The sequence below is a fragment of the Vicugna pacos genome, chromosome 15 (genome assembly GCF_048564905.1).
Source record: "Vicugna pacos chromosome 15, VicPac4, whole genome shotgun sequence".
Lineage (NCBI taxonomy): Eukaryota > Metazoa > Chordata > Mammalia > Artiodactyla > Camelidae > Vicugna > Vicugna pacos.
Genome location: NC_133001.1, coordinates 6,669,855 through 6,694,611, shown reverse-complemented (window position 1 = coordinate 6,694,611; position 24,757 = coordinate 6,669,855). Strand labels below are relative to the sequence as shown.

General features: G+C 48.5%; 3 protein-coding genes across 3 annotated transcripts in view; 2 read left to right on the top strand and 1 right to left on the bottom strand.

The window, feature by feature from the left end:
- Positions 1–24,757, top strand: part of LOC102538218 (retinol dehydrogenase 12-like) — a 305,649-nt gene that overhangs the window by 37,755 nt on the left and 243,137 nt on the right. The window lies entirely within an intron of this gene.
- On the bottom strand, positions 52–4,168 carry PRADC1 (protease associated domain containing 1). Its single transcript, XM_006201567.3, has 5 exons — positions 3,960–4,168; positions 1,887–1,987; positions 1,256–1,365; positions 821–988; positions 52–595 (listed from the first exon to the last, which is right to left on the bottom strand). Exons 1-5 carry the CDS (start codon positions 4,165–4,167, stop codon positions 475–477), a joined length of 708 nt encoding a protein of 235 aa, XP_006201629.2. The 5' UTR covers position 4,168; the 3' UTR covers positions 52–474.
- CCT7 (chaperonin containing TCP1 subunit 7) lies at positions 5,106–20,699 on the top strand. Its single transcript, XM_006201568.4, has 12 exons — positions 5,106–5,270; positions 9,406–9,559; positions 10,303–10,409; positions 11,785–11,910; positions 12,758–12,810; positions 13,144–13,315; positions 16,218–16,382; positions 17,179–17,367; positions 18,153–18,250; positions 18,635–18,767; positions 19,250–19,456; positions 20,322–20,699. Exons 1-12 carry the CDS (start codon positions 5,265–5,267, stop codon positions 20,541–20,543), a joined length of 1,632 nt encoding a protein of 543 aa, XP_006201630.1. The 5' UTR covers positions 5,106–5,264; the 3' UTR covers positions 20,544–20,699.

Sequence of the window (24,757 nt, the reverse complement as noted above, 5' to 3'; positions counted from 1 at the left end):
TGTTTGGAGGCCTCTCCAACCTCGTGTGCGCTTACTCTAGGACACAGCTGCAACCCTGATGAGAGGTTTTATTGCTAAAAAGTCAGTGAGGGTTTATTAAGTCCTCAAACACCAGCTCCTTATACCATTCCAGCAACTGCTATGAAAGACCCTGGGTGGGGAGGCTGGAGCCAGGTGGGATGTGACAGATCTCAGATGGCTCTCAGACCACCTGCTGTTGGCCCCTTTTGTTAAAACCCTAGCCCACAAGCCCTGGGGCCTGGCTCTTGCCTCTTCCCATAGCACGAGACGTTATGGGAGCCTGGGGAAGGCCAGTGATGTGGCTTCCCTTAGCTTAGCCAAAGCCCACATTCTTTTCCTCGACCTGGCTCCACCTGTCCCCAGATGCTACCCACAAATCCCCAATAGCAGGATTCCTGGATTTCCCCTTCCCAGCCCAGAGTTGTTAATGGTTGGAATGTGGGACCAACTCTTCTACCAGAAGGTCCAGGGCGGTTGCAGCAGCTCAAAGGTGGGGATGCTGGTGACATTGACTGGGATGGAAATGATGGCCCATGGCAGCCCATGCTGTTCCAAGGAGCGGCGGATCATGTAGCTGGGAGGGCATGAAGAGAGGTGGCGATGGTCACTTTCTTGGCACCCCATCATGCCCCACTGTCCCCATCACTCTGGGAATTCCAGAGCCTGAGGACATTTTTGGCCCTCCAACCAGGGCACCCCAAAATAAGGCTTGTGAGAAAGGACTGGTGATTGCCCTTGACCTCCCCAAGTCATGGCACCCAGCCTGGTTCTGATACAGCCAGAGACAAGGAGCCCTCACCCATCTCGGCCGAGCAGGAAGAGGGCGGGGATGTCAGCTGTGCGCTGGGTACTGTCCTGGATCATCTCCACGTAGAAGCTGTCATTGTCAACTGCGTTGTCAGAGATGATCACCGCCCGCCCGCCGTGCTCCTGCACCACTCGGGTTTTGGAGAGGAAGGAGCAGCCCCTGGAAGAGGTGATGAGACCAAAGGAAAGGTAGGGTTCTAGCTCTCCCTCCCCGAGACCGCCACCCTGGGGGGAATGAAAGAAGGACCATGGAGGATTTTTTAATAAAGGCTTACAAGTAAATGACCAAAGGCTTGGATAATCTTAAGACATTTTCTTAAAAACCCTTTAAAAATTATTTAAAAACAGCAATTTCAAAGCACCACCACCAACACTGATCTACCCTATGCCTGCCCTCCCCTGTGCCCAGGGCCTGTGTAGTCCTTACCCCCTCTCCACCAGAGCAATCTGGTCCTGGATGAAGAAACCGTTGCTGAGTTCCCCGCAGGCCTCTGAAGGTTCAGCAGGGACAAGATGAATCTGCTCATACCTTGTGTGCTGAAAGGCATTTAAACAGGTGAGAGTGTGAGAAGACATGCCTGCCTTACAACGGGGCTGACCATCCCATCTTAACAGCTCCTCACAGAATGTGAAGGAAATACCGAGCAATTTCTGTGTGCTGGACACTTGAGCATTTTTCATTAATTCTCACCAAGGTGTCCTGCCCCACCCTGCCTTGCCCTGAGTTAGGTAGGGAAGTTGGTATGGACCTAGAGAGGGGAAGTAATTAGCCTTAGGTCACACAGTTCAGTGGTGGAGCTAGCAGAACCTTGGCTTTTCACAACTTCACATCCCTAAGAAGACAGCTTTTCCCTCTGTGGCGCCCAGGTCTGTATTATACCCAGAGGAAGAGTTGGAAGCCCTTCCTGGTTCTGTTGCTCCTGGAAAACAGAACTGGGTTCTGCTCCCTTCTCTGTTCCAGCACTCAGGTGTTGGTTAAAGGGATGATGAAGGTCACCTCAACTTAGTGGGGGGAATGTGGAGACAGGATCAGAGATGAGAGAGCCTCCTGAACTTACAAAGATACCACCAAAGTCCTTGGCAGGTGTGGCTGTGAAGATGTATCGAATGTCCCCAGGACTCAGCACTTGAAAGTACAAATAATCATGGATGCGTAAGCCTGAAAGGTAAAAATGTACAGGTCAGAAGCCTCCAGGGAAAAGGCTGGTTCAGGTTCAGATCATGGACCCTGTGCCTTCAACTGGGCTGGCTATTGTCTGGGCCCAGGACCCAGCTTCAGTCAGTTGAGTCCTCCAGGTCGGTGGCCTCTGCCCTGGGGAGGACAAAGTTGATGCAGACAGAGTTAGTAACCCCAGAGATTTCCAGCTGCTGCTGCTTACACAGATAAGCCAGGAAGACTGAGAGCTCTAGTGTTAGCTCTAGTGTTACCTTTCCAAGGGTTAATCCATCTTTGCTCTGAAGCAGACTTGGAAGTTGCAAGGTGGAGATGTGGTAGCTGTGCACAAAACAACTCTCACCAAAACTTAAAAGTTGACTCTGGTTCCACTTCCATCCCCCTAGTCCAGCCACTATCATTTCTTCTTGTGACTTGTCCAGCTTCTTAACTGGTCTCTCTTAGCCTCCATTCTTGCTCTCTAAGATCCACTTCCCAAACGACTGCCAGGGATCTTCTTGAAAGATGTTAAAGCAAATATAATCATGTCACTATTCCCACAGCTTCAATACCCTTCAACGATTTTCCTTTGCACTTAAAATCTAAACTTAACTCTGGTCTTCAAGGCCCTACATGATCTGGCCCTTAGCTACTAATCCAACCTCATCTCTTCCTATATTCAAGCAAAATGGGCCTCCTATCAGTTTCTTCACATCTCCAAGTCTTCTTGCAAGTTCCCTCTATCTGGGGGTGCTTCCTAACCTCACTCTTCCTCTATATGGCTCACTTCTACTTATCCATCAGGCCATAGCTTAAATGTCACTTTCTCAGAGTAACCTTCCCTGTGACTGCCCTTCCCTTAAGCCTCTTCAAAATGTACTTTTTCTCCAATGACACTTGTAACATAATTTGTAATTATACAGTGTTCATAAATTTATTGTTTGTCTGCTGCTCTAGGATAAGGACCATAAGTTTATCATTTCATTCACTGCTGTATCCACATTATCTAACATAGTGGCTAGGCTATAGTGGGTGCTCAGAAAGGTTGTTGAATGAATAAACAACTAAATTTGTTCCAGCTCCACTGCATTGAGAAAGGGAATTCCTGGAACAACCAGATTTTTCCAGCGTGTGGGTCTCTTCAGCACCAAATTTTTAATGTTTTACCTGAACTTGAGTCCCTGGTTTCCTTAGCCCAGAGAGACTGAGGAATGTGAAAGGGTGGAAGCTGCTGCCACAGGTCCATTAGTCAGTCAACAAACTATTGAGCCGCTACTGTGTGCCAGGGTTGGGTCTGACTGTAGCTTTACCTGTCCTTGTGTACTGTCCAAAACATAGCCACCAGGCAGAGCTCCACTGACTTGGCATTGGGCTACAAATACAGCCTTAAATCCTAGGAGTGGAGACTTCCCATCAGATACAGATACACCCCCAGGAAGCCTTCCTGGATTAGCATTAAACTTGCCCTCCTCCGCACACACATCTTTGCCAGGCCTTTACATTTTCTGATCTGTGTAAACTATGTATATGTGCTCACGCATGTATATGGGTGTTATGTTTATTTTTTCGTGTAGATGCAAACAGGTTGGGTGTGTACGTATGTGATTGTGCATGTGAGCCTTCGTGTAGCGATGTGGGGTCCAGTATATGCATGTGAGTGCTAACATATATCCAGCTTGTATTCTCTCTAGTTGTTCGCTATTCCTCGCCCCCTCAGCCTTCTAAGTTGGCGCTAGTGGGGGCAGGGGGAAATCTTGCTTCGACGTGGGAAGCTGAGGACTCACAGCCCAGCCTCAGTCCGCGCCCAGCTCATGTCGGTGGGGGACCCGTATCCATCCACTCCAGGCGCCCATCTCTAGACCTGGTCTCCCTGTAACTCCCGGGGTCCCCAAGGTGACCCGTGGCCCCCGGCGCCAGACGTGCTCAAGGTGGACGGCCAGTCCCTCCCCGCAGCGCAACCCCGCCCGCTGCCGCTCACCGTGGGCCGCGACGCAAGCGGGGAGCCAAAGAACGAGACAACACCAGCCCGCGGCGCCGGGGACCATCTCCAGGGCCCGGCCCGGCGCCGCACTTCCTCCAGCAGCCCCGCCACTCGTAGCTCGCCGGACTTTGGCCTGACAGCTGCTCTGGCCTCCCGCCCCCAGACCCGCTCTTGCTGCTGGTTGGTGGACTGGAACGAGGCCCATGGCTGATTGGCTCTGATACCTGCTCGTGTAGCCACATTTTCCGCCCCTGCGCCTTAGCCCACTTCCTATTGGCCGAGAGAAGTGGAGCCGAGGATTGATTGGCCTAAACTCTTAACTGCAACTGCCGGCCCCCGCCTCAGCATTTCTCAGTATGGATTCGATTCTGCAAGACCTAGCTGGCTAGTGGGCGGGCGAGGGAGGCGCGGAGAACTGGAAGTGGAAGACCCGCAGGACTCGCTTCAGTCGCGGAAAGTCTTAACCAGTCAGCTCTTGCGGTCTCAGGATCCTCCCCGCGGCAGCCTCGCAGGACGACGATTTACCTTCTCCCAGCTGTGCTCCCCTCTTTCCCATTCCCTCCTTGGGAAGGCATTCATCTAGCGGCCAGGCGGTCCCCGGCGGCTCCTGCTCTGCTCCTCCTCTGCTCAGTTCCACCAGCGCTTGCGCGCTCACGGTCCGTAGGCTCAGGGAACGTGGCCTGATGTACCCGACCCTCGAGGAAGCTCTGGCCACTGTCGAGCCAGAAAATGGGCACTGGGGCCAGGTGCCCACGGCTGTTTCTCCACCATTTACTGTGTAACTGACTTGGACACCTTTCCTAATCTCTCAACCTCAGTTCCCTTATCTATAAAGTGGGCATAACAGTACCAATCCGACAGGATTGTGAGGATTAAATGAGATCACTCACGTAAATTCTTAAGCAAAAGCGTGTCAGCGTTCAAAAAATATTTGAGTTTATTGCATTCCCTTGGTCTGGCATCAGGGAGTAGAAGGGGAATGGAATTAGTGTTAGTGGAGGACGCGGGCCGAGCAAGGATTCTATATGTTCCAAGAGAATGGCACCATCGAAAACAGGCGAGTCTTCCACAACTACCATATCTCTTCGAGAGCGCCCCCGGAGGCCCAGCCTCTGGCCCTTCTAGTCACGCCGACTCTGTGGTAGCGAACCATAGAGTGGCGGAAGTGGCCCGTCCCCTTCCTCTCCCGGTCCAACGGCTTGACGAGCTTCTGGGGACTTCTCTGGCGCGGAGCATTGTGGGGTTGCTGGGCGGCCTGGGCGCAGAGAAGAGGAGTAGCGGGCCGCTGAGTAAGCTTACAAAATGATGGTGAGTGGCGTTTCGTGTATCCGTCTCCATCCGCTGCCATCTGGTCCGCAGTTGGCGCCGGCCGGCCGGGGCCGGTCCCGTGGGACCTTTCCCTGCCTATCGACTCGGTCCTTGCCTCGACTCCCTGTCTACGGGCGACCCCGGCCCGCCGCGGCCTGGCTGGGCCTGGGCACGGAGCAGGGACCCTTTGTGAGGGGCTCTAGGGGAGGCTTTGGTCCGGCTGCCTGGGGACTACAAGTCCCAGGGTGCTTCGGGGCCGCGAACCCGTGTCGTGAGCCCAGTTTTTGGAGCCAGCCGAAATAATGACCTGGGTTAAACGACTGCGGATTGAGCGTGCGTACCTGGTCGACGGTCAGACGTGGAAGCTCTGGGAAATGGGGGTGTAAAGCCGGGTGCTTCCCAGAACCGGTAGAGGCAGCATGGGGACCTCATGTTGGGCCGAGCCCAAGGTCTCATCTCTGGTCGCTCACTGCTCCCCTGCCCGCCGGCGGGATGTTCATGAATAAAGCCAGATCCTTCCGCCCGTACTTAAATCCATTCATTTACAGGTTCATTCCTTAAGTAAACGCATGTTTAGTGCCTGCTGAATGTACCAGGCCCGGCTGGTTTTACGGAGGTGTAACTTCTTAGCCAGGAGAATGGGTCAGGTAGTTGGGGACACTGCATCAGAGGTGGGAAGACGCGGCCTCCGACTCCGACCGTGTCTGCCCCTCCAGATGTGACTTTTCTAGCTGACCAGCTAGCTGCTTTTCTAGTTGACCAGCTAACTCTGGTTCTCCTTTTGTTAAATTAGGGAGGTTGGTGAATACTGGAGTTTCTCTGTAGCCCTCTCCCACCCAGCCCGCCCCACCCTCTTCCAGGGCATCCGTTTCTCTGTCTCAGAGCTGCAGATGCCTTCCGTGGGCCCCAGATCTCTGTGGTGTCTCCGGAGTTGCTGTTGAACATAGCCAGCTTCTGAGTGTTTGAGGCAAAACCCTGACTAAGACATTGCTCCCTGTGCACTTGGCAGATTATTCATTCATTTTAGCCTGTCAGGCCAACTCAGTTCTCTATGTTCCTGCTTCCTCAGCTTCTCCCTGTCCTAGGAGATGTCAAACTGACACCTATGAGGTGTTCATTCTGCTACCAAATGCCTTGTGAACCCCATTTGTACCCAAGATAGAAGGAACCGGGCATTAAGCTGTACACTCTCCCTTTCGTACCTCCAGTACTGCCTTTTTCAGGCCATCTTCAACATTGCCTGTTCCTCAAGTTGTCTTCAACTTCTGTGCAGAGGCGGCAAAGTAGAACAGTCCAGAGTAGGCTCTGGAGCCGCACTGGATGCCTAGGTTTGTAACTAGCTCTGCCACGTACTAGGTGTGTGACTGCGAGCATGTTATTGCATTTCTGGCCCTCAGTCTGTTAGAAGGTATTAAATGAATACATAAGTGCCCAGCATGTTGTAAGTACTCAGCATGTTAGCTAGTCGGCTTGCTTCTTTTCCTCCCTGTAATACATCTTCCTGGCAAGACTTACCGTAAGAGTTCTGGTTGGCCTCTTAAGAACTGGGGATCAGAACCAAGAGTCTTCTGACTGATGATAAAACCCTTCACCAAGAGGCTCCAGACCACCACCTTGGGTTTTTCCTGAACTGATCCCTGATCTGTTTCCCTGCTGTATTGCCTGTTTATATCTCTCCTTTTGGAACGTGAGACTTCAGTCACCAAGAATTCTCCTTGCTGTCATCGAATTGGTACATAGTATTTTAGAAGCCTTCTGTGATTGGAAGAGAGGTAAAAGGGTCCCCCAGAAACCTTAGTCCTGTGACTTTGGTACGTACAGAATACATGTCCTTGCTTTTGTGGTGTTGGGCACTAAGGATTAGACCATATATGCCTTGGCACATGAACACTTGTTGGTTTATAGAACATCAAGCGTAATAATGCTTAATAAAAGTTTTTAAGGAGGGTGAATAAGATCATTAAGCTGAAATTACCAAGTTTTCCGTGATACCCTTGGCAGATTATAGGATTCTGCTATCATTTCCTTTTACTTGAGTAAAAATGTGGTTGGAAAGTAACTTAGGGTTAGAAGCTGGACTTCCCGTGGTAGTACCTGCCCCTGGGGAACTGTTAGAAGAGGACCCATCCCTAATTGACCTGAGTTGGCTCAATCCGGCCCTGCTACCTTTATCTCCCCATAGGATCTCTGTACCCAGCCTACAATTTCTGTAGGGCCTATAAAGCATAGGGAACTTGGGGACAGCGTGGTCAGCTACTTCCAAGCCCTTCTTGCTTTGTACTTAAGAATTCTCATGAATTTAGTGTCACCATACTGCAATGCTTTTCCAAAAATAAAAAGCGAGTGCCTCCTTATTTCATGGCTCGTATCAAGGACTTTCGAGTGTAGTTGACCTTTGAACAATTTGGGGATTAGTTGCCCCAACTCTCCACTTAGTCAAAAATTTGCTTCCGATTTAGTCAACCCTCCATACCCAGGGTTCTTCTGTATCTGCGGATTCAACCAGCCTTGGATAGTGTAGTACTGTCGTATTTACTGCTGAAAAAAATCCAGATACATGTGGACCCACACAGTTCAAACCTGTGTTGTTCAAGAGTTAACTGATACGTAATGGGAGAAAGTGGGGCATTTTTGGAGGACAGGTCTTTCCTTAGAAAAGTTGCTAGTTGTTTAGTTTTTTCTTTTTCCAAATGTAAATCAGACTATGCAGTTCCTCTGCTAAAAGCCTTTCCAGGGCTTCCCTTTGTAGGATTAAAATCCAAACTCCTTACTGCAGTCTACAGGTGAGTAGTGATCTGATTCCTGCCTGCTTCTTCAGCCGTATCCAGGCTTCTGCTTACATACTACCCTCTAGCTACACTGGCCAAAGGAGTAAAACTTTTTTAAGGAATTGCCCAGTTAATATGGACTCAGCCTCATGGGTTGCTAGACTTCCTGATGTGTGAATTCCTGGCTCCTTTTGTTTGACTGAGAAAGCTCTGTGCTTTCCTATGTGCCTTCCCTTTCCTATGTGCCTTCCCTGCTGAGACACCTGAAGTATCCCCTAGGAGTGGACATGGGCAGTGACTTTCAAACTTTATATTGCAGTCCACAGTAAGAAATAAATTTCAGATCATAGCCTAATAGCACACACATAACTGACATAACAAAAATTTTGAAACAGTATTTACCTTGACTGTAGTCTGTTTCACACAAATAAAATTAGTGACAAATATTGGGAAGACTGGGTCTGGTCCATGAGCTCATCTCTGAAGGCACAGGCTTGGATGCAGAGGGAAAGCAGCCTTGTTTGCTAACCTGAGGAATTAGTGTCTGTGCTAATGGTCACTGGAGTAAAGATACCTATGCAGGCCCTTCAGAATAAGCAGATGTCCTTGTCTTCCCATAATTGCTAAAGCAGTTCTGCAGATTAAGCGTCTACAAGGATAGTAACTGTTCTGGAGGCCAGTGCAAAACGGGAAAATTTGTTCTGGGTATCTGATTGGAGATTAGTCACAGGGAGGCTTTATGGAACCAGCATGAGAGATGGTAACATTGCTATACGAATTAGATTTGTTGTCATTTTGTGAGGCAGGACAAAGGTGCTCTTTGTTTCTCTGCCTAGCCACTTCCCTGCACTCCGGCTAAACATCACTGGTAAAGCTGTCTGCCTGGGCATCTCCAGGACAACATCTGAAGCTGCTGGCACCTCATGTTTCGCATCATTGCCCTAGGATTAAGCTCTAATGCAGATACATGGATGTTTGCTGGAGGGTGAACACTGAGCATGGCCTGCTTCTTCCTGTGCCGTGATCTAATTCCTCAACACGTGGGATTAGGGTCAGAAGTTGAAAGGGCTACGCTTTTTCAGCTGGGCGCGGAAGAATGCATTTATTTGATTTGTTCTTTTTGACCAAATTGGTGCTTCTCAAACCATTTTCTAGCACACCTGCAAGATATGTTGTGGTCTTGGCAGTGTCTCTGGAGGTAGAGGCTGTTTAAGGAATGGATGTGGTGGTTGGACAGCAGGGTAACGTGGTTTAAAAAGGTCTCCAGATATTTCTGTTACTGGAGAGGCAGGAACATGTTCCCTCTCCCTCCTTGAATCTTATGTAATGAATGATTATTAAAAGTAGTAAATTGTTCTTTCGTCTAGCCCACACCGGTTATCCTGTTGAAAGAGGGGACTGATAGCTCCCAAGGCATCCCCCAGCTTGTAAGTAACATCAGTGCCTGCCAGGTGATTGCCGAGGCTGTAAGAACCACTCTGGGTCCCCGTGGCATGGACAAGCTCATTGTGGATGGCCGAGGTAAGTCTGCAGAGTGCAGAAGAGGAGACTCCTCTGAGTATTGGGGCTAGCAGAGATTGGCATCAGAAATCCCACTGCTTTGAAGATCTCTGAAGGATTTCTCACCATGAAGTGGTTCCATTTCATCATTGTCCTGAATGTTGAGCCCTGGGAATGTATGGGAAGAGCTGGGCTTACAAATCTGTTGCCTTGTAAAGAGATTTGGCCTAGAAACACAAAGTAGAATCTTCTGGAATTGCCTGTGGTCACTCCCATTGTATCATGTTGTGGAGACAAAGAAAAAAATTCCCCCTTATGTTTTAGTGTGTTAACTTAGAAATGAGATACTAGGGTATCAACTGTTAAAAATATCTAAATGGTTATTCATTCTTTTTTCTTTTCTTTTTCTTTTTTTTTTTTCCACGGAGTACTGGGTATTGAACCCAGGACCTTGTGTATGCTAAGCATGTGCTCTACCACTGAGCTGTATCCACCCCCTCATTCTTATTTTTTAAAATGTTTTGTACATCCAATAGACGTGTGCTGTTTACTGTTCAGAGAAAATCAGGAGTTCATGGTCTTTAGAAATGTGTGATTTTAGGTGACCCTTTGTGCACAGAGCTAACTGTAAAAAGATCAGTTCATCCCCACCACGAGCCCCTCGGCCCTATCCCCACAAAATGTGTGTGGGATCCAGGTCCAGCCAGAAGACAGAACTTAAGAAAAGGTCTTTACATTTTTACTTTGTGTTTGTACCTTTTAAGGCAAAGCAACAATTTCTAATGATGGAGCCACAATTTTGAAACTCCTTGATGTTGTCCATCCTGCAGCAAAGACTTTAGTGGACATTGCCAAATCGCAAGATGCTGAGGTAGGAAAATCAAGCCTCCGTGTTTCAGTGGAGATTGAAACACATGCGTGCTTGCTCCTTGGCTCTCCTCTCTTTAAAACATTTTGATTGTATATCCAAAATTATTTCACAAGTAATACATGTTTGTAAAAAATATTTAGATGGAATTAATAGTCCTTTAAAATTCTCACTGTTCCACTGTATGTAGCTGAGTTCTTAGGACCAGGCCTGTGTGCTGTCATTCATATGAGTTGCTAGGTAAACAATTTAACCTCTCATCTGTTGTTCGCCTTATAATATGAGGCTGGAGACTGCTTCCAGTTTACCTTTTTCTTTTAAAAAAAATATATATGGTGGTAAAATATACATAGCATAAGACTTAGCATTTTAACATGTGCAAGTCAGTGACATTAACCTGTCTGCATTTTTAAAAACCATTTCTAACACTGGAGTCTTGATAATAATGTTGAGAGAGATAGGTTTGCGTTTCAGAGTATTACAGATATGTCCTATAGTTATATTAAAAGGTCTGTTAAGACGCAGTTTGTCCTATATATAAAGCAGTACGGCTTATATAAAATTAAAGTGACAAGAGTCTAGATTTGATCTGTTAATGTTTTCAACAAGGGAATACCTTTCTGTCCAGGAAATTGACAGCTTAAACTCTTCACCACAGTACCTTTTTTTCTCCCTAAAATCCCTTACATTACACAGTGGACATAAGGGAGGTAAAAAAAATTTCTTCCAAAAAAAAAAAAAAAAGAGAAACTAAAACAAAAAAGAAACCAAAATAAATTCTTCCAAATCAGAGGTTAGCCAGTTTTCTTAAAAGCCTTCATTCTTCTTCTCCCTCATTAAAAATAGGATTTAGATCCCATCATAGAAAATTGCTGTGTGAGAAAGATTAGCAGACTAGTAATCTGCTTATTCCAAATAGTGTTTAAAATACGAAGCACTTAGAGGTCTGTTTTGTAAACTTCTGTAGTAGTTTGTTCTCCTTAGAGAATGTTCGTCTCATACCTCTTGCTACCATGGTTATTTGTGATGGGTAAGCATCGTATTAGAAGCATGACGGAAACTGTCTTATTGATCATAGTACCTTGAACATAGTAAGTTCTCATTTGCATACATGATTTCGTATTCTGGGGAAGTTTGCCCAAGTCAGCCCTTTTTGGAGGATGGGCCTGGCTGGGGAGTTAATTTTGTGGCCCAGGTAATGAGATGGATACCTAACTACCAACACTTCTACTTGTTGTAAAAAGCAGTGCTTCCTGGAAAAGGCTTGACATTCATTTAAACGGCTCCCAGTTGGAATGGGTAGAATGCCTGAAAATGGAGTTTCAGGGCTTTATTCCTGAACATGAGAATACGTGAATTTCCTTTCGTCTTCTTCCAGGTCGGTGATGGCACCACCTCAGTGACCCTGCTGGCTGCAGAGTTTCTGAAGCAGGTGAAATCCTACGTGGAGGAAGGTTTGCACCCACAGATCATCATCCGAGCTTTCCGCACTGCCACTCAGTTGGTATGGGAGCCCTGGTGAACTTGAGCACCTTGTGCCTGGACACCTTCATGTTTCTCCTAGGATTTACTGGGGTGTGGAGGGACTGGGAACAGGGTTCCTTGAGCATTTTCTGAGTTCTCCCTAGGAATCGCTGTCTTATTAATAGCTCTGTGATAGCCGTTCAGTAGCTGGTTGACTAGATACGTTACTTAATCTCTTCAAGCCTCGGGTTTCCTGACAGACATGTAGATATACCATAGGCTCTTGGTAAATGAAAGCTACTTTTGTTTTTAATCCAGTACCTCTTGGCTCATCTTGAGACCTTGCTTTTATTGACCTTGACCTTCATTCTGTGGCCTGGGGCAAGTCAGTTCCTCTAGACCTTACTTTTTCTTTTTACTGTCCAGTTTTGGAGTGGTGACATTAAATGAAATCATATATGAGAAGTATGTAGGAAAGGATATCTTTTGAAAAGATATATTTAACGTATAAATATATATATCATATATTATACAACATAGCAAATATATAAAGTACTAAAAGTTGTCATAGTTGCTTTCCATAAGCCAGAAGGCTTAGGCTAATCTAGTGTCATAGTGTTTCTACTCATTTGTTTCAATGCGTTACCTGCAGATCCAGAGCTGAATGTTGGAGGTTCCCTGATGATTCTTCAGAACTATACTTACTCTACATTTCTAACTTTGAGTGTTCTCTGAACTATAGAAATCTGTATTTTTCTAGGCAGCTACAAGATTTGGAAATGGTTTTTTGGTTATAGAGTAGAAATGCTTAAGATTTGGGAATAAACAGATTGGGGACTAGGAAGAGAATTTGGGATCCACTTCTTCAGTTCTTTATTTTCTTGCAGGCAGTTAACAAGATAAAAGAGATCGCCGTGACTGTGAAGAGGGACGATAAAGTGTAAGTTTGTGGTTGGCTTTGTCAGAACCTTGACTTCCTGTGGCCAGATTGGATGCATCATTATGCTGGGATCCCTATATGGGCCTGGGGCTGTTTGGTTTTTGCTAAACCCTTTGTCCCCCAGCCCGTGCAGTACAAGAGAGGCTGTAGACTGTAGTTTAAAAGCTGTCACTTGTGAAGTCTTTGACTGTAGTCACCATCTGTCACTGATACAGACGTTGAAGTTGTTGAGGGCTGAGTTTAGAGTATAGAACAGAAGCCGTCTTCACGTTGCAATAGAATCAGATAAGAGGGGCTTTCAGGACCTGATGCAGTCCCACCCTTGTGTCCTAGGGAGCAGAGGAAGCTGCTAGAGAAATGTGCCATGACTGCTCTGAGCTCCAAGCTGATCTCCCAGCAGAAAGCCTTCTTCGCTAAGATGGTGGTGGACGCAGTAATAATGCTTGATGATTTGCTGCAGCTTAAAATGATTGGAATCAAGAAGGTGCAAGGTGGCGCCCTAGAGGTAAGCCTGCTATGGCCTCTCTAGGAGGTTCTTGCTTTCACACTGCCCCTTCAGACAGCTTGGCATCACAGGAGAGCACACATTATAGGTGTAGAGAGAATGCACTTTGGACTGGGAGGCAGGCTGGAGCTGTTCCCCATACTGCTGCCTACTGTGGGTGCATTTGTCACCTCTGTGGACCTATATTTACTTGTCAGCAAAATGGAAGATTGAACCGGCTGATTTTCAGAATCTTGGTGTTAATGTGGGAGGGTATAGAGCTAGCTCTGATAAATAATCTAAAACTCTCTCAATGAATAAATATGAGAAGTATTTTCCAGTCCATTCTTCTCCAAGTGATATGGCCAAACTTCTTTCTTTTGGCCATTTATTTTGAATAGATGATACATAATTCAAAGGGTATAGAAGGTCCTAAAGGAAAAAATAAATGTCCCCTACACCACTCCTGCACCAGATACAACCACTGTTAACTCTGTGTGTGTGTGTCCTTCCAGAAGTACTCTGTGCGTCTATAAGTACAAATATAAATACTTTTTTCTTAAACACAAATGCTCACTTATAATACATAGTGTTCTGCAACTTGCTTTTGTCTATTTAACAACCTATTTTATAATTTGATCCACATCAGCATGTGTAGCTCTAAACTCAGTGCTGCCCAATAGAACTTTCTGTTGGAATGGGACTGTTACATATCTGTGCTGCCCAGTACGATAGCCAGTAGCCAGGTGTGGCTACTGAGTACTTGAAATGCTTTTAGTGGAACGGAGGAACTGAATTTTAAGTTTAATTTTCGCTTATTTAAATTTAAAAAGCAACATGTGGCTAGTGTATTGCACAGCATATTTTCTAACACAGAAGTATCTGTCTGGAAACAGTCTTTGATGTTGGTGTCTCTGTGCTACTTCGGACTTTTTCCAATCCTTGGCCTGCCCTACTTTTTCCTTTACTCTTCCTTGGTGACCTCAGCCTGAAGTGATTTGGAAAGGGCAAGACCTGCTTGAATTGGAGTATTATATGCTGGCACTTTGCTTTTTGTTCTTTGACTTTTACTTCTCCAAATTGCATTTCCATTCTGTCCATCTCCCTCCTCTTCCTCCTGTCATGGTACATGTCCATGGGCTAAGGTCTTCTTTCCGTAATAAAGCTGTGAGGAATCTGGAGGTCATCTGAGTCATTCCCCTGTCTTCAGGCCCCAGTTTCACTCATGTTTCAGCCCATTCTCTCCATCATGGCTTGCCAACTTTGTCTTTATGCAATGCTTTTGTAGTAATGTTCCATCTTCTCCTGTGCCTTCCTACTTCCATAGACCCTTGAGATTAGATTAGCATTCACTAAACTAGGGATCAGAACTAATAATCTCACTGCTGAGAAAGCCAGGGGCTCCAGGCCACACATACTTTCTTTCAGACTGCCCCACATCCCTTAACTCTATGTAAAACCCTTAACACAGAACCTGACACATAGAATTCAGTAAATGGTGGTGGTTATTATTTAGTTATTCTCAGGATTAACTGAGAAATTCCTGATCTATATCTTCAACCTTTACCTCTCCCTTGAGCTTTCCACTCCTGTGTCTGACTGCTGCCGAACTCACTGTCTTGTCCTCCAAACCTGTAATCTTTTCTGTATTCCTTGACATAGTTGGTATCATCACCATTATTCAGTCGCTCAACCCAGAAATCTAGGGTCATCTGATTGATGACCATTGTCTGATTTTATCTACCAATTTATCATTTATTTCTTCAGTCTGTCTCTTTTACTAGACCATTGTCCTAGTAGTGGTCACCCTTCCTCTACTCTCGCATCCCCTAAATCCACCCTATTTTCTGTGGCAGGGTGAAGCTCCCCAGTTTACACTGTGTGTAAAACCTGTTGGGGTTCTACGTTGCCTATGGAATAAGAGCCAGGCCTTAGCAGAGCCTTTAAGGTTCTCCTAAACTGGTTTCTTCTCTCTTACTTTGTATTCCAGCAACTGCAAATGGCTTTTCATCCTCTGATTCCACCGCACTGCTTCTGCTTCCTAGGAACATTTTCTTCTTTCTCTTTCCTATGTGACTAATTTCTATTTATCCATCTTGATTCAGTTCACACATCATCCCCTCTAGGAGACTGTAGATTTGAATGATGCATGAATCTGTTCACTGATAGGCTACAGTAAATGGACTGGGATTGTAAATTCGCACTGGCAGAGAACATACGGGTCATTGAACTGAATATCCCCTTCTTTATGGAGTGCGAAATGACTAGGTCATTTAGTAAGAAAGAGATCTGAGGTCTGAACGTAAGTCTTTGATAAGGCTGAAGTCACTTCCAGGCACAACATGCTTTCTATTCTGCCCTGCTCTTAAGTCCACTCCACAGCAAGCTCGGTTATGCAGCGAGTGGTGGTAGTTCATGTTTTGAGGGATCAAGATGGGGGGAGCCACAGTGATAGCACGGGAGCTGTGCAGGAAATTCCTGACCCTTAGGACTTTTTGTTTTCATCTCCTGGAAGGAGGAAGCTTCTAGGCCATAGCACACAGGTGTGTGTGCTCACGTGCAGTAGAGGTAGGGAGGAATATTGTGTGAGCAGTAGGAGACTGGGAGGTGGGGAGTTGGGATCAAAGTGTGTCCCTTGACACCTGCTCTGGAGGTAAGTCTTAGAGGACAGCCCTTTACCATGCTTGGCCTCTGCAAGCTAAATGATTTTCTTTATATTGACGGGGCAACCAGAATATGATCTGTATTTTTTCCAGCTTTTATGGTGATAGAAAGGCTTTGTTAGAACGGTGAAGTAAATAAAAACATGGTTAACTCTTCCAGGTTCACAAAAATGGACATGCATTGGCCCAGCGCACCACTAACTTGATTTCATTTCATGCTAGTACTGAATTGTTGAATTGTTTTATGTTTTTTTTAACAGGAGTCCCAGCTCGTAGCTGGTGTCGCATTCAAGAAGACTTTCTCTTATGCTGGGTTTGAAATGCAACCCAAAAAGTACTATAATCCAACGATTGCCCTTTTAAATGTTGAGCTGGAGCTGAAAGCTGAGAAAGATAATGCTGAAATCAGAGTCCACACAGTTGAGGTAGGCCCTACCAGCTGGCAGTGGCATGGAAATGGGCAGCATTCTGGGCCAAAGTCTTGGGCCTTTGTGGCCATCTTGGGCCCAGCTCTGTTTCTCAGGTACATAATGGGCTCCTTTCTCCTCCTGTTTCCCTAAATATTGATGTCTAAATATTGGGCCCACTTCTTTACTCACTTTATGCTCTCTCTGAGTGACCTCGACATGAGGAGGTTTGGATAGGGCAAATCTGTTGAAAAATTAGCCTCTGGCCCCACCGGAGGGGCTGGCCGGGGCTCTCTGGCTATACAGTGAGCCTGGTATTTTGATTCCTCTTACTTGGGAAGATGTGAGCCTTCTAGACCGAGTCCCACACTGCAGGAAAAGGTATGCTCCCAACATTGATATTACCAAGGCTGTCTGCAGGTAGCAGTGTCACTCAGCCATAAGCAGGTATCTTTGGGAAATGTGTCTTCAATGCAAAGTAGCCTTTGTGGGAAAGGGTCTTGTCCTTGGGAACTCCACGGGTGCAACACCTCAGAGGAGGCTAGAACTTAGCCAGGCTACACTGTGTCTCACACCTTGGCAAATGCCAGCTCTGGAGTTGCTCCCAGTCCTCAGGTCATTTCCTGCTTTGTGGTTGAAAGTTTTAGGTGGTTCCTAAGTTGACTGAAGAGAGGCTGGCTATTCAGTTTAGCCTCATAAGTAAATCAATGTATTTTATTTTGGAGGGATTTTTTTTTTGAGGAATATATTTTAATATGCCATATATGCTAACATCCACCTCAAAGCATCCTCATCCTTTTCTGGGTTTCTTCAGGATTATCAGGCAATTGTTGATGCTGAGTGGAACATTCTCTACGACAAGTTAGAGAGGATCCATCAGTCTGGAGCCAAAGTCGTCTTGTCAAAGCTCCCCATTGGGGATGTGGCCACCCAGTACTTCGCTGACAGGGACATGTTCTGTGCTGGCCGAGTGCCGGAGGAGGATCTGAAGAGGACAATGATGGTAACCAAGTTTTCATAGGCTGCTTCCTGGTTGTTGTGCCCCCAAAGGTGCACTGGAGTACGCTGTTGGGTTGGCATGTCAGTCTAGGCCTGTCTTCTTAACTCCTTTTCCCATGAAACACTACAGTCCCAGTGTGTGTATGCTCAGTATACAAAAGTAGTCTAACCAAAACAAGTCAGGAAATCTAATTTGTGAGGGAACCTAGCAGTAGTACTATGATCACTGGATAAGCTCAAGTATTTATGCTTCCAGACAGGTTTCTTCCCTTTCTTCTTGAGCATCTTACCAAAGATGCTTTAGGGCTAAAGCACCGATCCTGACTTCAGTTGCTGGGCCCAAGGCACTCTAGTTTGGGGGAGAGGGTGTTGGGTGAAGCGAAGGGTCACTGACATTTCCTTTTAAGCAGGTTTATTTACCCGTCATATGTCTTAGTTCTGTTTTGTTTTCTCCTCTTCTAGAGGGAGCCTGGAGGTCAAGGGTGAGAGTGGGTCACCCAGTGCAGAAGTCTCTGGGGTACCGTGGCCATGTAACCTGGGAATTGGCTTTAAGACTAGGTGGCAGGCAGGGGGAGAAGGGTATGTAGCTCAAGTGGTAGAGCGCATGCTTAGCATACACAAGGTCCTGGATTCATTCTCTAGTACCTCCTCTAAAAATAAATAAATTAGTAAACTAATCCCCCCCCCCAAATTAATAAAAATTAAAAAAATAAGTAGGTGGCAGGAAGCTCACTTCTGACCTCATGTGAGCCTTCGCCGCTAGGTGATCTTGCTGCTTGTGTTCCTCAGGCTTGCGGGGGCTCCATCCAGACCAGTGTGAACGCTCTGTCAGCAGATGTGCTGGGCTGCTGCCAGGTCTTTGAAGAGACGCAGATTGGAGGCGAGAGGTGAGCCGTAGGCCCGGGCCCCCTATTTGCTTGGCTCACGAGACCTGCCTGGCTGCGGCCTTCTGCCGCCTTTGGGATGTCGTGTGTATGGCATGTGCTACTCTCATCTGAGAGCTCATCTTTTGAGGCATAAAGAACTCAGGTAAATTGAGTGTTTCAGGAGGGGTGAGGATCCAGTTGGGTCTGAAGGCTGACTCCAAAATCTTTATGTCCCAGTGGTACAGCCCTAGACCTTCCCAAAAACGTGTCTTTAAGGGTGGGATTAGAGAGCCTTCGTGAGGAACAGAAGAGCAGCTGCTGAGTGTCTGGAGGACTTGCTGAGGTCAGAATATGGTAGTTGGCAGCAGAAAGCAGTTCACATACATGATTTGACCCCGCATATAGGTACAATTTCTTCACTGGCTGCCCCAAGGCCAAGACTTGCACTATCATCCTCCGTGGTGGCGCTGAGCAGTTTATGGAGGAGACAGAGCGGTCCCTGCACGATGCCATCATGATCGTCAGGAGGGCCATCAAGGTACTAGGCTGGGGGCTCCCAGCCTGCACAGCTCATTCTACCTCCTGAGCTGACAAGAACCTGGATTTGTGTGGTGATTCCTTCCCTATACAACCTGCTTTCCACGCAGGGCATGTAGGCCCTGATTGTCTCACAGATTGTAAAGAAACAGCTTCAGTCTCAAAATAGGTCATGCTCCCTTAAAGGCTAAGACTTGTGAGCAACTGTGGAGCTGATGTAGTCAGCCGTCCCAGAGATTGTGCCAATGCCCTCAAGCTGCAAGTGACCTTGAAGTTGGTCAGAAACCGTAATGTTCACCAGATTAAAGTTGGGATGTGCTAGACACGGTCCATGTCTGGACCTCCTGGGGCTTGGGCTGGGGGAAGGAATAAGGAACCTCTCTCTGGGTCAGGGGGCCTATTGACTGAGTGGCCCAATTTAGCCATGGCTGGAGCTTGGACCAGGGGACGCCTTGCATTTAGAGGTGGGTCTTGTCTCTGCAGAATGATTCAGTGGTGGCAGGTGGCGGTGCCATTGAGATGGAGCTCTCCAAGTACCTGCGAGATTACTCAAGGACCATTCCAGGAAAACAGCAGCTACTGATTGGGGCTTATGCCAAGGCCTTGGAAATTATCCCACGCCAGCTGTGCGACAATGCTGGCTTTGATGCCACAAACATCCTCAACAAGCTGCGGGCTCGGCATGCCCAGGTGGGTTACTCCTCTCCTCAGGGGCCAGGGGTTTGGTGGATGGGGCTATATTCTGAGTGTGTGCTGTGCTTACTCAAGCCCTGCGTGGTCAGCCCAGGTGATGGTGCTGGCACCAAACCCAGTACCACCTGACTGCCTCCTCTGAGGTCAGAAGGAAAGCCACGGTGCCAGGGCTGGAGGTTCCAGGGTTTCTTCGGTGCTTCTACCAAGACTGTAATCGGTGCTCACAGTGCATTGACAGGAACCAGAGGAACCCTATAGCCTTCTGTCTGGAAGCACACGCTGACCTCGTGTACTGGGTTTCTCAGTGTGGTGGTGAAGCACTCCCAGGCCCTGCTGACAGTAGTCCAGCCATGGCTCTGCCACCTCCAAGTTGTGACCTCTCTGAGAACTTAATTTGTTCATCTGCTATGTAGCAAATCTTTGTTAAATGCTCAGTGCTGTGACAGCAGCACTCAGTGAGTGACCTTGCTTCTGACTTGGGTTAGAACTTAAAGCAAGTCACTTTACTGCTGTGTGTCTCGGTTTCCTTGTCTGTAAAATAGGAACTGATGGAGGCATTGAGATGATAAGGGATTGGAAAGTGTTCTTTTTGAGAAGCAGGGTTTGACATACACAGTCCTCAGGTAACTTGAGGATGGGGCCTCCCTAAAACACAGCAGCGGGAGCGGGCCTGGAGGGCTTCTGCGGTCGGCCTTTCCCAGGTTAGAAGGGGCAGTGGTGGGAGGAGGTGCACTTTCAGGCTCCTGTTGTGATGCCGGCAGGTTCAGAGTCTGGGGATTCCTAACAATCCAGGTCATTGGGAGGGTGTGCAGGAAGAACCGTGAGGGCCGTTTCATATCTTCTTCTCCCTCTCTGCTCTCAGGGGGGCATGTGGTACGGGGTGGACATCAACAACGAGGACATTGCTGACAACTTTGAGGCCTTCGTGTGGGAGCCAGCCATGGTGCGGATCAATGCGCTGACGGCAGCCTCGGAGGCCGCATGCCTTATCGTGTCTGTAGATGAAACGATCAAGAACCCTCGCTCAACAGTGGACGCACCCCCAGCTGCTGGCCGGGGCCGAGGTCGTGGCCGCCCTCACTGAGAGGCACCCCGGCGCTCACAAGAGTTGGCCAGCAGGCTGGCTGCAGGCTGTGCTTCACTCACTCTGTCTTGGTCAAATGGTGTTACAAGGAAGGGGTAGTATTTGGCCCACTCTGTTCTCACTGGAGGTTATTTAAATAAAACTTAAGACTTAGAATTCATTTTCCACATTATTTAGGCACAAGAGTTTTACTCATGAATGTCTTGACTGCAGCTCAGGATTTTAGCTTCGCGTGTACTCACCTAACAGGTAGAAAAGAGAAAATGACCTTCTCTCCTTTGGGCTGAGTCTTCCACAGCCTCTCGTTGTTAAAGTGGGCTGTAGGTCCACTGCCAGGGCAGAAGCTCCACTGGACAGGGCCCCTGCCTGGAAGTTTCACTTTGGTTGCTTTCTCAGTCCTAGAAGCTGACGTGGAGTCACTTCCTTGTCTTCTGACATCATCTTACTTAGCCCTGGCCTAGCCGGGCATTCCTCCCCGGGTTTCTCTGAGTTTGAGTAAATGCATCACATTACCTTGTCTGCCTTTTCTGCTCCCATATTCTTTTGGCTCAGTCCTTTCATCCCTCTTACTCAAGATTTTGAGGTTGAGGGCTTGGAGGAATGTTTTAGAGAGGCCACACCCTCTCCAATTCTTAGGTTTCCATTGAGGACGTAGCTGAAGGAGCCCCACCCGGTCTTCTCCATTCACGGTCAGTAGTCTTGGGGGTCCCTTCCACTTTCTTCTGACCAGTGGAAGTTTGGAATGGCTAGCGCAGATAAACGAAATCAGCAGAGTCTGCCTCATTTATGCTAGTCCTGAGAGTTGGCCTGCAGCTAGCTGTAATTAATAGTTGTTGAACCCAGAAGTAAAGAATTATGTACCTTGAGCCACTGAAGCTTCTGCTGCTGAATCTGGAAAAGGATTTTTTAAAAAAAACCTTTGAGTCGAACCACTCATGGTTAGATGGACTCAAAAGCAGAATGAGGTGGTGGCAGGTCCAGACTTTGGAGTTTGGCATTCCTCCTAACTTGATGGTCCTGAACTAAGTTCTTTCAGCTGTTCTGTATGCCGATGACAGTAGCTGACTGAGTTGCAGGGGTAAGTGTTCATCTACTAGTTCGATGCTAGAGCCACACACAGTTTAAGCCTCAACACCTGTTTTTTCTGATTTTTAAATAGACCTGAGTAATTGAATCAGTGGGGAAACCCCATTTTGTAAAATGGGCACATTGAACCAGCCCGTGATAGACAACTTGGTCTCCATCAAGCCAAAGCCTGACTGGCTGGCCAGAGCCTCCTAGGGTGACCACGCCAGTGAGGGGATGGGTGGTGTCTGCTGTTCCTGCTGTACTTGTGCTGGGTTGCCCTTGAGGATGGCGGCTTCTGGCTGAGAGTCAGAAATGACACCTCAAGTCTTTCTGTCCACCTGCAGACACCGAAAGCTGTGGCAGGGGCAGAAGCCTTCGTGGCCTTCCTCCAGCGATGTCTGCTGTCCTGAGACAGGTCATCCTGATGCTTCACTTCACCTCACTGATGCCACTCAGTTCATCCACCTCCTTCCTACCTCAGTGCATTCAGCCTCAGAAAGGTTTGGGGACAGACTGGCAAATGTGGCCACCTACCATTTACTTCCCTGAGGCAGATACTGTTCCAGTTTCACCATCTTTTATTGGATACAAAGCCACAAATTCTGATGCCCATGTGAGTCTTTAAATACATACACTCGAGTACATTCGGCAAAGGGCATCTATGGGTGATGTGGAGCAAAGTGCTGGGATGGTGATGCCTGGGTGGGGCCGAAAAGTGGGGCCAGGGAAGGCCCCCTGGGGGCTGGAGGTACAGGCACCACTTCAGAAACAAAACCAAGAAATGCTCTCCACCCCTCTGCCTGATGTGCTTGGGGTGAGGGAAGACCCAGTCACAGCTCAGGCCCATTGCAGCCTGGCTGTGCGGGGAAGGCAGGGCCTGGGGGCCAGTTGGAGGTCCCTGCCAGTAGGCCTCACTAGAAGAGCCGGGCCTACTGGTGCCAGCCACGCAGCAAGCCTGCCCCTGAATACAAGACCTCTGGCAGGGCAGGGCCAAGCCTGGGGCCATGCCAGCGGTGGCAGGTGAGGCTTGGACTCGTGGCGGGGAAGCCTGCCTGATTGTCAGGGCAGTCTTGGGACTGGCCAGGGTCCCAAGGGGTTGGGGTAGGCCTAGGAGCTGGTTGCTTTAGTTGGCCCTGGTATTCTGATCTTCACTCAATCCTAAACCTTATCCTCAGGCAAGGCTGTAGATGAACACACTTGTCTGGGAATAAATACATACACACAATACACAGCAATATATACAGATAAGCGGGCCTGGGACAAGGCTGGGTGAGAAAGCATGGCCACCAGGGGTAAAGAGAGAAGTGCCGGGCCCCTGGGGAAGGGAAGTTAGACTCATCAGGGACCAACAGGCTGGGACAGATCCCACTGGTATGAGTTAACTCCTCTGGGCACTTGGGCCCTGCACCCACTCTCCTGTCTCCTGTCTTCACCCAAAGTCCACCAGGAACTGGATCTTTGGCACCAATAATCACTCTGGAAAGGTCTTCAACTTAGCGCCTAAGAGGGACTGGGGCCTGGGCAGCTCCCCACCTGCAGCCCAGAGGACCAGAGATCAGGACCTGGGGACAGGCAGGACCCAAAGGCAAGGGACACAGTCAAACCTCAGAGCAGCAGGCCTTGGGAAGGAGGCGGCTTGTTTTTTTCTTTTTTTTTCTTTTCTCCCCCAGCAGTTCTTAAGGGGCTGGCTCAAACTCCACTTTCATGGGACTAGGAAAGCATGCTGCCTGGGTCCTGGGGTGGCCAGTGAAAGCCATGGTTCTGGGCAGCCCACTCCCTTTCCTTTAGAGACCCAGATACAGCATCTCCTTTGTTGTCTGTCAGGGCTGTGGGGAGGCAGCCTGAATAAAGCATGGTGACACACTCAAGCCAAATCTGCCAAGTTTCCCAGGACTGGGCTGGGCCGTATGGCAGGGAGAGGTGGTAGGGACAGCAAGTGGCCACCAGCCGTGGGACCTCTCCACACGCTGGGACCCCAGAGCAGGGCCCACTTTGGTTTGCTCTCTGATACTCCTCTCTGCAGCTCATCAGGTGTGAGATGTGGAGGAGGGCTCTCCTTGGGCAAGTGAAGAATGAGGTGCCTTGTGGGGTGGCCAGGCCCTCTGTCCCTGTTCCCATCCTTAGCCCTTGCTGTATGGTTGCCAAAGAAGTGACCCATGGAGCATCCAAGCAAACAAAAGCTCCTCACTCAGCAGCAGGGCTTATGCCCCTGAGGAGAGGCAAAAATACTATCGAGCTGGTGGGGGGCTAGGGGGAGCCTGCAAACCTGCCAGTTTGCAGGACAGACATGAAGGCCAGGGCGCACAAGTCTGTCAGCCCCAGGTGCGCAGTAGGACACACTGTGACCCATCACTGCCACTGGCAGGGGCTTGGGCCTGTGCGACGTGCCCGCCCACACGGCCCTCCCACACTCAGCTGGAAAATACAGGTGGGTTCCCTGGAAACAGCCAAACTCGTGAGAGGCAAACCTCCAGTCAGAGGAGAGGGGAGTCTTGCTCACCGCTGCCTCCCGTGGGGTGGTGCTCAGCACCACTGCACGGTGAACGAACAAGAAGAAGCCTGGGACAAAGGTCAGACCTTTCAGCACCACCCTTCTCCCACTTGAGCTCGCTGCCTGTGCACCCTGAGCTTTCCCAGAACTGACCCAGTTCCAGTGGGCACCTTCCCGGGGAGAAAATGCCCAAAGCCTTGTCTTCAGGGATGGAGGCTTCCTGGGGCAGAAAAAAAGTCCCTTAGTAGGACAGGCTCAGGCCAAGCAAGCCTCCCCTTGTGCTTTGTCCAGGAGACAGGGAGGGCAGCCCCTCTGGTCCTGGGGTCGCAGGGAGCAGGGGCTGTGGAGGGTGCAGCTGGCAAAGCAAGACAGACACACCCAGGGCAGCCAGGCCGAATGGACTTCCACCTCCCTTCCAGGCCCCGGAGCACAGGAGAGTCGTGCTTCTCCTTCGTGACTCCTGGGGACAGGGCTGGAAAGGTAGGAGCCAATGGAAGCAGCTGCTCTTGGGGTGGCGATGCCACACAGCCAAGGCTCCATGCAGGGCTGGACAGGGAGTTGCCAACATGACACCCTTGATATCTGGGGTCTTCAAAGGGCAGGGCCAGAATAAGCCACAGGAGGAAAAGTCATCAACAGTGGGAAGCGCCAGGGC